Consider the following 15,331-nt stretch of genomic DNA (forward strand, 5'->3'; position numbering starts at 1 on the left):
CCTCCTGTTACCCTGGGTGGGTGGATCCTTCTCGGAGTCCCTCCTGTTATCACGTGGGGTGGATCCTTCTCTGAACCTCTCCCGTTATCCTGCAGGGTGGATCTTTCTCTGATCTCCTCCTGTTAGCCTGTGGGGTGGATCCTGCTCGGAGCCCCTCCAGTTACTCTGTGGGGTGGATCCTGTTCTTATCCCCTCCTGTTACCCTAGGGGGTGGATCTTGTTCTAAGCCCCTCCAGTTACATTGGGGGTGGATCTTGCTCTGAGCCCTTTCTGTAACGCTGAGGGTTTGGTTCCTGTTCTGAATCCCACCTGTTACTACGGGTGGGTGGATCCTGTTCTGAGACCCTCCTGATACCCTGTGGGGTGGATTAGCTCTGAGCCTCTCATGTTACCCAGTGGGGTGGATCCTGCTCTGTGCCCCTCCTGTTACCCTGCGGGGTGGATCCTGTTCTGAGCCCCTCCTGTTAACCTGGGGAGGCGTTGATCTTGTTCTGAGCTTCACCTGTTACCTTGCGGGGTGGATCCTGCTCTGGGCCCCTCCTGTTACTTTGGGGGAGTGGATCCTGCTTTGAGCCCCTCCTGTTACCCTGGGGGGGATCCTGCTCCGAGCCCCTCATGTTACCATAGGAGGGGGAATCCTGTTCCGAACCCTTCCTGTCACTCTAGATGGGTGGATCCTGTTCTGAACCCCTCGTTATTTTGTGAGGTGGATCCTTCTCTGAGCCCCTCCTGTTAACGCTGCAAGGTGGATCTTGCTCTAGACCCCTCCTGTTACTCTGGGGGGTGCATCCTGCTCTGAGCCCCTCTGTTACCCTGGGATGAGATCCTGCTCTGAGCCTCTCCCGTTACCCTGGGGCAGTGGATCCTGCTCTGAGCCCCTCCTGTTACCCTGAGGGCTTGGATTCTGTTCCGAACCCCCTCCTGGTACCTTAGGGGGGTGGATCACGTTCTGAACCCCTCGTTATCCTGTGGGGAGGATCCTGTTATGAGCCCCTCCTGCTACCCTGAGGGCTTGGATTCTGTTCCGAACTCATCCTGGTACCTTAGGGGGGTGGATCACGTTCTGAACCCCTCGTTATCCTGTGGGGAGGATCCTGTTCCGAGCCCCTCCTGTTACCTTGGGGGTGGATCCTGCTCTGAGCCCCTCCTGTTACCCTGTGAGGTGGATCCTGCTCTGAGCCCCTCCTGTTATCCTGGGGGGGGGGATCCTGCAGAGCCTTCCTTATGATTTCTGCTCAGAGTTTCTCCAATTTCTGGAGTTGGGTGGTGCACGTTCCTGGTCACATGACACAGTAGTAATCCTGATTCTTGTTTTTCAGTTCCGGCCGTGCTCACTTTGGATCCCGTCACCGCTCATCAGCGCCTGATCCTCTCAGACGACTGTACTATTGTGGCCTATGGTAACCTCCACCCCCAGCCGCTCCAGGACTCCCCAAAGAGGTTTGACGTGGAGGTGTCGGTGCTGGGCACCCAGGTCTTTGATGGGGGGGTGCATTACTGGGAGGTGGTGGTCTCAGATAAAACTCAATGGATGATCGGACTGGCCTATGAAGCCGTGAGTCGGAAGGGAAGTATCCAGATCCAGCCGGGGAAAGGCTTCTACTGCATCGTAATGCACGATGGGAACCGCTACAGCGCCTGCACCGAGCCATGGACGCGGCTCAACGTTAGGAGCAAACTGGAGAAAGTGGGGGTCTACCTGGACTATGACAAGGGGCTCCTCATCTTCTACAATGCTGATGACATGTCCTGGCTCTACACATTCCGGGAAAAGTTTCCTGGAAAATTGTGCTCATACTTCAGCCCCGGGCAGAGCCATGCCAACGGCAAGAACGTGCAACCGCTGCGAATCAACACCGTGCGGATATGAGTGTGCCCTGAGAAGAGCGGGCAGGATGGAATGTAGCTCACAATTTATCCCCCATGATTGTCTGCAGCGTTCATGACTTACTTCCTCCCTGACAATGTTAGTTGGGTAATTGGCCTCGGACCACCAGATGAATGTCCATGTCCAGGCAAGACCGGCCTGACCACTGCCTTTTCTAGTCCAGACCCGGTCATTAGTCCTCATGTTGCCTCCGCTAAGGTCATTGCTTGTTGTGAGCGGTGCCATCGGTGACCTGCATCATTACATCATTATAACATATTAATGGACGGGGATATCATGCAGGCGGTGAAGCCATGGCTGGAGTGGTCAGCAGCACATCCACACACACTACAATACGCACATAGCGGATTACTATACCTATGATGCACTATTAAAGGGCCTGTCTCCTGGATAGGAAGCGTCGTCACTGGTGACAGACCATCGATATCTCAATTTTCCAGATCTCTGCTTACTGTCAGTGAATGGTAATGTGTGTAGCCGAGCTCAGCTGTGTTAGCAGGACAAGATCAGGATTGGCTTTACAGTTAGTGAGGATGGGATTTGCAGTCGCCTCACTGCAACAATCATTCACTGACAGCAATCAACGACAAAGAACTTAAATTGTCTGTTATGAAGCTGAGAAGACTGGCCAGCTGCACCCTTCACCAGTATGGCTAGTTTCACACTAGCGTATGGAGGAGCTGTGGAAGGATGCAGACTTCCTCCGTGAAGCTCGGTCGCCGCACCGTCAAAAAGACGCATGCGGAGGCATCCGCATACATCCCCAATGCTAAAGATAGGGTACGCAGACCGCATGCCGATGTAGGCGGGGCTGAACGGAGGAGGCGTGGCAGTGGGCGGAGCTGAACGGAGGAAGTCTGCATCCCTCCGCAGCGCCTCCATACACTAATGTGAAACTAGCCGAAGAGCATGTTACACTGGCCACGAGATGGGACAGCGGCTGCAGTTATTTGTCATTTCCTCTCCAGAGTGGAGACTTGTAAACTTTAGCTGTTAATTTCTGATGAGTCCAAGGGGGCGTTACCTGAGAGTCTCCTCTGGGGCTCTGGATACCTGTATGACATGAACTAATAATAAGAAGGCATCCTGCAAGTGAGAAAGAAATGTGCCGTGATTTCTGCACCTACTGTGTAGTATAAATGTAGCATAAAGCAGAGTTGGGTGTGATTACAAACACTTCCAGATCCCCTCTCATGGCAAACAGTGTGGGGGAAGGAGAATACAGAACAGCTGAGTGTGACTGCAAATATGTCTGCAACTGGAGCTTTGCCCCTCTCTGCACTCACTGGTACTGTTGTGAGAAGATATCTGGCAGTGTTTGTAATCAGACTCTGCTGTATCCCCCCTCCCCCACTGACCGCCGCAAGAAGATCTGGAAGTGTTGGTAGTTACATTAAGCTCTTCTGTATACTCCCTACCCCACACTGACTGCCCTGAGAGATTTGGAAATGTTTGCATCACACTCAGCTCTGCTGTATTCTCCCTCAATACACTGTACTACCCGAGAGATCTGAAAGTGTTTGTAATCACATTCTATTGTATTTTTCCCCACAATGATTGGCTTGCTGTATTCTTCTTCCCCCACACTGACTGACTTGAGCTTCTTCCCAACACTGACTGACTTGAGCTATCTGGAAGTGTTTGTAATCACATTCAGCTTTACTTTATTCTCCTTCCCCCACACTCACTGCCCTGAGAAATCTGGAAGTGTTTGCATCACACTCTGCTCTATACTACACAGGCAAATAAAGTCCGTGGAGCCTCATTTAAGAGTCTCAAACACGGGACCAGCCAGATCTTCCTCCAGGAAAGGACCCAGCCAAGGGGTGGTTCCTTTCGGAAACCACCATTACCACATTAAGTGGCCATTTAAGTCAATATCCAGCTCTTTACGAGTTTACAGATATGACAAGGGAAATACCAAGGCCAGGTATCCATCCACAGCCAGCTGTTTCGGGGTGTTGCCCCTCATCAGTATGGAGTAGGATTCTGGCTAGGAGGGAGCAAGGCCTAGTAGACCAACATCACGAAACAATCACTGACCTCAGGGAGACCAAAGAAAACACTGCGGCAGCCAGCAAAGGCACCCAATCAGTGAAATCCTAGGTGAAATGCTCCCTGGGAAATACGAATATGCAAATAAAGTCCGTGGAGCCTCATTTAAGAGTCTCAAACACGCGACCAGCCAGATCTTCCTCCAGGGAAGGACCCAGCCAAGGGGTGGCTCCTTTCGGAAACCACCATTACCACCATATTAAGTGGCCCTTTAAGTCAATATCCAGCTCTTTACAAGTTTACAGATATGACAAGGGAAATACCAAGGCCAGGTATCCATCCACAGACAGCTGTTTCGGGGTGTTGCCCCTCATCAGTGTGGAGTAGGATTCTGGCTAGGTGGGAGCAAAGCCTAGTAGACCAACATCACAAAACAATCACTGACCTCAGGGAGACCAGTCAAACCACCTAGCCAGAATCCTACTCCACACTGATGAGGGGCAACACCCCGAAACAGCTGTCTGTCTGACTTTATTTGCATATTCGTATTTCCCAGGGAGCATTGCACCTAGGATTTCACTGATTGGGCGCCTTTGCCGGCTGCCGCAGTGTTTTCTTTGACTGGTCTCCCTGAGGTCAGTGATTGTTTCGTGATGTTGGTCTACTAGGCCTTGCTCCCATCCAGCCAGAATCCTACTCCACACTGATGAGGGGCAACACCCCGAAACAGCTGTCTGTAGATGGATTCCTGGCCTTGGTATTTCCCTTGTCATATCTGTAAACTCGTAAAGAGCTGGATATTGACTTAAAGGGCCACTTAATATGGTGGTAATGGTTTCCGAAAAGAGCCACTCCTTGGCTGGGTCCTTCCCTGGAGGAAGATCTGGCTGGTCCCGTGTTTGAAACTCTTAAATGAGGCTCCACGGACTTTATTTGCATATTTGTATTTCCCAGGGAGCATTGCACCTAGGATTTCACTGATTGGGCGCCTTTGCTGGCTGCCGCAGTGTTTTCTTTGACTCATCTCCCTGATGTCAGTGATTGTTTTGTGATGCTATACTACACAGGATTACGTCTCTTGTTTATGATTGGTCAATGGCATGCAGGGGATAAAGTACACTCCCCCAGAGGAGAATCTCTGGTAACACCCCCTTGGAATTATAATGATCACCCAACGTTTACAAGCTAATATCTCTGCAAAAATAAAAACTATTCATTATTTGATGGACCAGCCTTTTAAGAGGACTCCTACATTAAAGGGTATCATTATTTAATGGACTGGCCTTTTATAAGGACTCTTGCAGTAGAAGGCACCAGTACCTGAATGATTGGCTGCTCCCTAACATGAGCAGCAAATCTATGTAAGATGGCTGGAGCCCCACTGGCTGGGCGCCTGTAAAGGGCGTAATGAATGTAAAGGGGCTGCACTGTCCATGCCGGGACATAATAAAATGAGTGGTTCACGGGAGACTCTGGTCTCCACCTGCATCTATTGCAGCAGAACGTCACAAAATAATTCTCCACCTATACATGGAGATAATAGCAGAGCGCATGGTGAGGAAAGATCCTGTGTCCCGCTTGCTCTCAGTTCCAGGGCTCCAAGACCTGACGTGAAGGTGGAATGTAATTTGAGGTCCGTTCCCATGGTATAAGGTGATAGTATATTTCTCCACGCAGATCTGTGATTGTAACCATAATGCTCCAGTTGTCGTTCAATGGCAGACCGGGCTCAAGAAGCACAATGAGCAGTAATTGGGCTCCCTTTGTTCTCGGCAGCACATCTGTAGAACCATATCAAAAAATCCTTTCACGCAACCAAAGACCCTTTTACTAAATTGTCGGAGAGGCGGTAGGCTGTTTACAATGGATTATTAGAAAACTCGCTGTGGTAGATCGGCTCACTCAGCTGTACACGGAGGTAGACATGGGAACACTGTCTCTTTAAGACTTCCTTTGGTTTATTATATGTGTCATAACCCAAGGTGAAGTAAAATACAGCCCTCTGGGCAAAACAAAATGGTAACAGTCCTTCAGATAGCGGGGCTCACCGCTAGCAGAACACACATGGTTCTGGTTGGTTCCAGCACAACCACTCATCTGGAGTGTTCCTCTCCAGACACTGAACAACTACTGCCTCTGGAGGCCAGCTATTTAAGCCCCAGACTACACCCTGGGGTGGAGATAAGGTGGACATCTTCCCACCTGCTCTATGTTGTCCACAAAAACCCAGCCCATGAAACACTTTAGCTGTTAACCCCTAACTGCACTTAGTGTGCTGGAGGAAAATCTCTGGGTTTTACATCACGGACGCCATTAAGCGCAGCGAAACATATCTCCCCTCCAGAACTTTACCAGTGACTTTGTCACAGCGCTTTCTCTTGATAATCACGTAGTGTAAATGCACCTCGAGGCTACAGCAGAGCACTTGTGCTGACCTTGTTCTGCTCACACAGTTGGGACCTTGTTGCAGTGTATCAGTTAGATCAGGGTTCCCCAACTCCAGTCCTCAAGGCCCACTAACAGATCATGTTTTCAGGATTTCCTTAGTATTGCACAGGTGATAATTGCTTCACCTGTGCAATGCAAAGGAAATCCTGAAAACATGATCTGTTGGTGGGCCTTGAGGACTGAAGTTGGGGAACCCTGGTTTAAATAAAAGCCACCAGTCTGGAGACTGGCCTGTGCTATCTGCAGAGCCCAGATTCAGCCATGCACTTTAATGGAACCAAGAGTCACTTTCTGTTTACACCCAGAAGGAAGCCATACAGTTCACACAGGAAATGTCTGCTTCATTCAAGTGAATGGCTGCGTTGGGGTCCCTGACGGAATACAGTTGTTGCAACAGAAACCCTGACAAAAGTGCCTGGGATCCAGCACTGTATGATCAGTCTGATATGTGGATCTTCAGGCAGGCAACTATCTTCCTCGACTCCCCTAAGCACTTTTGTGTTCTCCATGAGAGGTACAGCCATACCCGCTCTCCTATGCTCCAGACTCCTTTGTCCTCCTCCCCTCTCCACTATCCTCAGCCAGGCTCCTCTATACTCTTCATGGCTCACTCCTTCAGACTAATCAGTCCTCCTCTTTCACACTCTTCTGTCCTCTTTATGGCTCCTTCTTCAGACTCATGTTCTCCACTTCCTGACTCCTCTGTCGTCCTTGGTCATACTCCTCGTCCTTCAAAATCTCATCCTTCTCCGTGAGAGTCCTCTTTCTCCAGGCACATCTGTCCTGCTCCTTCACTCTCCTCCTTCAGACTCATCTGTTCTCTTGCACCAGGTTCCTCTGGCATCATTATGTCTCCTTCAGATTACTTGGTCCCCGTCCTTCAAACTTAGCTGTCCTCTTTCAGACTCCTCTGTGCTCCTCCAGGCTCCTCTGTCATCTTCATGGTCATTATTCGGGCTCTTCTGTTCTCTTCATGATTCCTCCTCCAAGCTCCTCTGTCCTCTTCCTTGATACTCCTGTTCTCCAGGTTCCTCTGTACTCCATTAGACTCCTCTGTCCTCTTGGCTCCTTCCCTCTGTCCTCTTCCTTCAGACTTCTTTAACCTCCCTCCAGGCTCCACTGTCAGTCACCTCTGGCTCCTCTTTTCTCCTCCTTCCTCCAGGGTCTTATGTCCTATTCCTGACTTCCCCTCCATCAGGCTTCTCAGTCTTTCTCCCCTCAGATTCCTTTGTCCTCTTCAGGCTCCTCTAGCCTCCTCCAAACTACTCTGCTTGCTGTCTTTGTGGCGCCCCTGAGGCTCAGTCGCCACAGAGGTACTGCAGCTCCTCCTGAGGTGTGGTGCCCCACCATCCAGGTAAGGTGGAAACACCTGACCACACTCCAACACCTGCACCCTACACCACAAAGTAGTGTAGCAAAGCACCTTCGGCGGCTCCCTGCTTGGAGTATAGCAAAGCACCCCTTGGTGGCTCCCTGCTTGGAACACGAAACATGCTGGGAGAGGTGGGTGGAGTTTAGTAGTTAGCACCAAAAGAGCGGGAAGAGTTGAGTCAGTCTTACACTCAGTCAGTGAGTGAGGATGTAGAAGGACAGAATGTGAGACAGAGAAGATCACCGGGAGAGGGATGGAAGAAGGAAGTGCTGCAGCAGGCCACAGTGATCTGGGTCTGCTGGCACAGGAAAGAGATAAAGGAACTTGATTCTCCATTGGGAAGAAGGATTAGCACGGAACGTGAGGAGAATAAGGGAACAAGGACCAGGGTTAGAGGAGAACCCTTTTCAAGTTCTAAGCGCAAGGCCGTGGTCCGGTCCCCAAGGTTGTACGGTTACTAATGGTCCTGCAGCAGACACCGGAGGAATAGAAGTAGTGACCGCTTTATTCCCACACAAGACTTGGGGGCACAAAAGCAACATATTAGTGAGCCGTGACTTAGTAGCAAGGAGTCCCCGAAGCAGGCTACAGCTGTCTGCCGTACAAGTAGAGTTCATAGGAACATCTGACAGGAGGAACTCCAGTGTAACTCAGTACAAGGAGTACTTCACTCAAAGGCGCTATAAGAGGAGACGTTCAGAAAAGGCACATATGTTGGCGGAGTGTTGGAAAGGGGTATCCCATCTGGCCTGGAGGTTGACTGAGTCCCTGACCCGGAGGACACGGCACGGAAGCAGGCACCTGTTTGTACAACAGACTGAGTAAAGCTTTGGAACTACATGCCCTGGTGTACTCCACTTATTCCTGCACCAACCTGCCCAGCACTGCTGCATCCCTCGCGCCTGACACTACATCATCTAAGTGTCACTTCACCTACACTGCCCTGGGACTACAGCCCTGCCTGTGGAGGGCTATACCTTCACTGCTGCACCACACCATCTGTCCCAGAGGATCTGTCTGCAGCGTCGGCTTACATCTCTATTGCCGAATACCACAGGTGGCGTCACAAATCACTTATAAACTTTCACTACCATAAGCACACTGAACATTCTCCTTTTTACAATGGGCGCCCAAGGCCGTGGGCCGGGTCCCAGCTGCTGTGACATCTCCCATTGAAGCTCATCGGGCCCGGTACCGAGTACCCCACAGCCCTGGGTGTGAGGGCGACCCATCTTCATGGCTCGTTCATCCTTCTTTGTTCTACAGCAGGGACAGGGAACATCAAGTCTGTTTACAGTCCCTTGATGTCCTTTTATCTGGTCCCGGTCAAATTCTCAGGGATCGCAGTACTTGGGCTGGCAGGTGTATGTTGACGGCTGTCAGCTCATTAATTTCTTCTTGCTCTGAGAGCACGAGCACACAGGGTTCACTACTGAACGCTGAGGAGCTTGCAATTAAAAATTATGTCCTGACACCAGTGCCAGCGTCAGGACATAATTTGTGGGCAGAGTTAGCAAACAATTTGCACAGCCCCCGAAGGATGGTAGAAATATCCAAATCACCCTTGGCAGAAAAAAATTATTACCCACCTCCTGACTCCTCCCTTCAGGTTCTTCTGTTCTCTTCCTGGGCTTCTCTAACTTTCATTCATGCTGCTCTGTCCTTCTGCCCTAGTTTCTCTGTTCTTTTCCACCCCCAGTGTCTTCTGTCCTCTTCCTGCAAGCTCCCCTGAACCTCCCTACAAGCTTCTCTGGCCAAGCTCCCCCTCAGGCTTCTCGGTCCTTCTCCTGACCTCTTCGACCTCCTCCTTCCACACCACTCCTCCAACCTACTTTGTATTTATTTATTTTTTTATTTATTTCACTCATTTATATAGCGCTTTTAATTCCACAGCGCTTTCAAGATATTATTGGCACTGTCCCTGATGGGGCTCACAATCTTAATTCCCTACGCAAACACGGAGGGAACATATAAACGGGAAGTACTAAAAAGAACGAAGAAAAGGAATAAAGAAAAAGAATGAACATAATAACTTATAGGTCCAAAGATATGGAGAGGTATTACAGATTTCTTATGCATCTTGGATATGAAACGAACATGAATTATATGTAGACAATTAGGAAATCAACACATTCCATGTTGTTCCTGAGCTTGATAGGTGGGGAATGAACATGATATATCTGTAGGTAATAGGGGAATTAACACATATCCCATATAAACAGGTGTATATTATATTCCCTGAGCTTTATAGGTGGGGAATGAACATGAAATGTGTAGATAATAGGAGCATGAACACATATCCCATATAAACAGGTGTATATTATATTCCCTGAGCTTTATAGGTGGGGAATGAACATGAAAGGTGTTGTCATGATCCAGTCTGGCTTTTGAGTACTATCTGCCCTTTTCCCAGGCTGATCATGTCAAAGGTTAACTTTGCTTGGCCTCGTTTTGGGTTCAGGTCTGCTATTCCTTCCTGCTGCGTTCTGCAGGCCATGTCAATTATATTTTTTTGCCTACGGAGTGAGTATCTGACTCTGGTAGTACCCTGATTGGTCCTGCTGCGCTTCCTGACCTTGCCCATGTCTGTTCTTCCCTCTCTGCCTGTCCTGTCTTAGTGTTTCCTGATTGCTTTTGGATTTCCCGGTGTCTGACGCAGCTTAGACTCTGACTTGACTTTGCCTCTGGTCCCTGGTACTTCTGCCTCTTGTCTGGTATTCACCCTTTGGTTCTCCACCGACTCTGTGCTTGTTTTTTTTCCCTTGGTACTGTGTGACAGTCTAGGTTTTGACTCGGCTTGTTTGACTATTCTGCTGCCACCTGGTGGTAGCTTCGCTGCAGCACTGCAGGTCTGCTCTTGCAGACTTGTTACCTTCCTTCCACTCTATTGCCATCTAGTGGAGGTTGCAGTTACCTGCATAGCTGCAGCGTGACATTATAACTGACCATTGACAGTTTTTTTTCCTTTACTCCTCTCTTTATGGATCCGCTTTTCACGCTGGCGGATCAGATGTCTAGCCTGACTCAAATGATGCAGGATTTGTCTGTTGAACATAGAGCCCTGCCCACTTCAAAATGAGCTCTCTGAAACGGTTAGGTCTATTCAGGGTTCTATTTCCCAATCTGCCTGTAGACACTCAGACCCCATAGATATCTCGTTCCACGCTCCTGGCAGGCATGGATCTGACTAAGGAACGTGCCACTGACTACGTAGCCCCCATAGATTTAGCTAGAGGGTCAGATTGCGGTACCAGAATTCCCCCCTCCCACTATTCCCTCCAGGTGATGCTCTACTGGGTCCCCCCGAATGACCAATGGGGGAAAAGAGGAAGGGGCGGCCAGCCACATGCACAGGGGTTATATTCAGGTACCAGGGGTCAGTGCTTCCTCTCTCCTCGGCTGACCCCTGGTGAAATGCCAGGAGGGGCAAGGGTTCGTAACCCTCATTGGCCAGCTCGCATGTCTATCACAGGCGGGACCTGCGGCGATTGAGCCAGTTGTGGAGCGTAGTTTGCCCCTCCCCGCATGGTGTAATCTAATAAACTGTGACCGACCTGTTCAACCCATCCCTGGCCTGTGTTTGTTTTATTTGGGGGGGTCTAGTGGGAGGGGGAATGCACCGTGCACGCCAATGCAGGTCTCCGCAGTCTGTACATTCAGGGAGAGTTGTAAGTCGCTTTTCTCCTTGAGACCCCAATTCTCTGGGGATGAGAGTCAACAGGTGGGGATAATTATTTTGTTGCTCCGGGAAGGTCCCCAGACTTGGGATTTTTCATTACCTGCTACTGTCCCTGAACATATGTCTGTGGATAGGTTCTTTGAGGACTTAGGACTGATTTTTGACGAACCAGACCAGGTCAGGGTGGCAGAGGCCACGATCATGGGTCTCTTCCAGGGCAAACTCACCGCCGAATGATATTGCTCTGAGTTCAGGCGGTGGCCCACCGAAGTTACCTGGAATGACTCTGCAATTAGATGTCAGTTCAGTAGAGGACTGTCGGATCATCTTAAGGACGCTCTGGCTCTCCATCCGCCACCCGGCTCCTTGGGGCAGGTTATGACTCAGGCCATTCGTATGGACGGGAGGTTGCGGGAGAGAGGTGTAATGCGACAAGAGACTCCTTTACAGCTGGCTAATTTCGATGTGGCACCCTATACTGAACCTATGGAGGTAGGGGCCACCGACCTGAAGGAGAAGTAGTGGAGGCAACGACGAGAGGGGAGATTATGTTTTTACTGTGGAGATCCTGAACATTGGAAAAAGGACTGCCTCTCTCCCACCGACTAGCAAGTAGCCGGGAAAGTCTGGGTGACTGCCGAGATCACCCAGACTCTCAGTTACCTTTTTCCTCATGTCAAAAAATGTTGGAGTTGGAACTTTGTTATGGGGTAACTTCAGGTTTTGTGGACTGTGGGTCATCCATGAACTTCATTGATTCATGCTTGGTGTCTAAGTGTCAGATAGGGACTGGTAGGCTTGAAACCAATTCACATCATTGCTATTGATAAGACTCCGCTGGTTAAGACATTGTTAATTTTGTCTCGGAGGAGTTCCTCCTCAAGGTGGGTTCCTTGCATCAGGAACGGATCTCATGTTTTGTTCTGGACAATCTTCCAGCGGGACTGGTGTTGGGATTCCCCTGGATACAGTTACATAATCCTGTTATTGACTGGGAATCTTGGGATATTGTAAACTGAGAGCCTAATTGATCTAAAGGCTGTCTTTCTACAGTACTGGTGACGTCCTTTAATCTGGAGGGTATTCCGGAGTACCTGAAGGATTTTAAGGACGTGTTTTCCAAAAAAGAGGCTGAGCTTTTACCACTACGTCGCTCCTGTGTGCTAAATTTCCCAAGGCCCATCTGTACAATCTTTCTGGCCCGGAACTTCTGCTATGAAGGAGTATGTCTCTGAAAGTTTTCGTAAAGGACACATTCGTCCCTCTGTCTCTCTTGTGGCTGCTGGATTTTTTTTTGTTAAGAAAAAAGATGGTGGTTTACGCCCTTGCCTCGATTTTTGTGAAATTAATAAGATTACAGTGAGAAATACTTACCCTCTCCTGCTTAGCTCTGATCTTTTCAACCAATTGTCTGGGGCTAAGTGGTTTTCCAAGTTAGACCTCAGGGGAGCATATAAGCTTATTCGTATTTGGGAGGAAGATGAGTGGAAAATGGCATTTCTCACCTCTGAGGGTTTGTTTGAAAACTTGGTTATGCCCTCTGGTCTCACCAATGTGCCAGCTTAGTTTCAGGATTTCATTCATAATGTTTTTTCCAACTTCATCAGGCGCTTTGTGGTGATATATTTAGATGTCATCCTGGTATTTTCATCTGACAAGGAATCTCACTTGGGTCATCTGTGGGCAGTTCTCCATAGGTTACGGGAGAATTTGCTGTTCGCTAAACCTGAGAAGTGTGTTTTTTTGTTCAAGAGCTGTCCTTTCTTGGGGTCATTCTGTCTGCTAAAGGGTTTCGCATGGACCCTGGAAAGGTACATGCCATTGTTGATTGGGTGCAACCCAAAGACCTGAGAGGTCTTCAGCGCTTTTTGGGGTTTGCTAATTATTATTGAGGGTTTTCTCAGGTGGTCAAGCCTCTCACTGACCTCACTCATAAAGGGGGCTGATCTTAAAGGGAAGGTGCCATCAAAAAAGATTTTTTACAGCAATTGAAAAAATGTAAAGATTTAAATTTTCTTAAAAAATATCATTTGTTTATAATTTGGTAAAATATTAAAAATAATTTTAAAAGCTTTGGTATTTCCACTGTTAAACACTAGGGGGAGCAGCTACTGAAATTTGACAAAAACCTAGTGTACAACTACTGTAGCTCACTGCCCTGCAGTAAATATAGGCTGAGTCTGATGACATGGGTGTGATGTCACTCCTCTCCTCCCCTCCTGGGTGTTTGCTAAGGCCTCTTTCACACATCAGTTTTTTCCAATCAGTAGCAGTCCGTCAAAGGGTGGAAAAAACGGATCCTGCGCAGATTGTGAAAAACAGATGCGACGGATCATTTTTTTTATGGATCCCTCACAGCAGCTGTAGCTTGAGGTAAACTTTGTCCCTTGTGCTGAGAGATTTTTATGTGCCAGAATGGAAAACACAGCTGTAGGGGTTAAATTAAAGGAATAGAAATTTTTCCGGCCATGATCACGTTTAAAAAACGGAATCCGTCGCCGGATTCCTTCTTTTGATGGACAGTGACGGATCCTGCGCCCATAGGCTTCCATTATAACCAACGACGGATGGCGCTGGATCCATCGCTGTCCGACTTTTCGACGTAGACAAAAAACGTTACTTTGTCCGTCGTCTCCGGCCGATGGACACAGAATTTCAGACGGATCCGTCGATTGATGGATGAAACGTGCGGCAATCCGTCGCTAATACAAGTCTATGAGAAAAAAACAGTTGCTGGATCCGTTTTTTTAAAAAAAAACGCCGGATTGTGACTGATGGAAAAAAAACTGATGTGTGAAAGAGGCCTAAGTTATAAGAGAGGATGAACACAGTGAGCAACCATTTTGTTGGTGACTGCAAAGTTATACTGACAAGTAGACAGTCACCGAGAATGGCAGGCAGAAAGGAGTCTGGGAGATATATGGTAGAGGGAGCAGGGTGACAGCGGCACAGAGTATTTCAGGAGAGCAGTGTGCTGGTCTATGGCGGGCACCCTGTTTGGTGCGTGGAGCGCTGTCTTTTATACACATGGATGGACCGTCTGCTTATCTGCTTGACAAACCCAGGAAACATTTCTGCTGATTGATGGCCTGTTCTGATCCAGACTTTGCATGCAATGACCCCATGCCCCTCCTCAGATCCTGTCTTCTCCATCCTGTCCTGGCGATGTGTGAAAGCGAGGCGACAGGCGCAGTCCGGGGTGACACTGGGAATCAGGATGGGGGGAAATGTAGCCGTATAGTAAGGATAAAAATGAGACCCCTCTCTTCAGCTGCCTCACCAGCCCTCCCCTGACTGCACCTAACCAGAGGGCATGCTGCCCCCTCTTTTACCCCAGGCCCATGTGCAGGTGCTCAGCCAAAACCACCCTAGAATTGGTCCCCTTTCTGCAGATAATACTGCCATAGTGTTCCCACATAATACTGCCATAAAGATCACAAATACCGTCATATAGTTCTCATAATACCACCATATAGATCACGCATAATACCGCCATACAGATCACACATAATACCGCCATATAGTTCTCACATAATACCACCATATAGATCACACAATACCACCATAGTGTTCTCACATAATACCGCCATACAGATCACACATAATACCACCATATAGATCACACATAATACCACCATATAGATCACACATAATACCGCCATATAAATCACACATAACAGCGCCATATAAATCACACATAACGCCGCCATATAGATCACACAATACAATCAGTATCACACATGGGAACATTAGATACATGGCTCAGCATACAGTATCACACAGGATGGGATTAGATACATGGCTCAGCAGTCAGTATTACACAAGACAGGATTAGATACACAGCTCAGTACAGTATTACACAGGATGGAATTAGATACACGGCTCAGCATACAGTATCACAGAAGAGGATTAGATACACAGCTCAGCAGTCAGTATCACACAGGAGAGG

General features: G+C 48.7%; 1 protein-coding gene across 6 annotated transcripts in view; it reads left to right on the plus strand.

The window, feature by feature from the left end:
* The window catches only part of TRIM62 (tripartite motif containing 62), a 35,461-nt gene extending 31,942 nt beyond the window's left edge, over positions 1–3,519 (plus strand). For all 6 annotated transcript variants that reach the window (XM_073570114.1, XM_073570119.1, XM_073570113.1 and 3 more), the window contains one exon: positions 1,320–3,519. In XM_073570114.1, the coding sequence (XP_073426215.1) occupies positions 1,320–1,870 (551 nt within the window). In that variant the 3' untranslated portion in view covers positions 1,871–3,519. The remainder of the gene's footprint in view (positions 1–1,319) is intronic.
* The last annotated feature ends 11,812 nt before the right edge of the window (positions 3,520–15,331 follow it).

Source organism: Dendrobates tinctorius, unplaced genomic scaffold (genome assembly GCF_039654945.1).
Source record: "Dendrobates tinctorius isolate UK_male_01 unplaced genomic scaffold, ASM3965494v1 ptg000028l, whole genome shotgun sequence".
Taxonomy (NCBI): domain Eukaryota; kingdom Metazoa; phylum Chordata; class Amphibia; order Anura; family Dendrobatidae; genus Dendrobates; species Dendrobates tinctorius.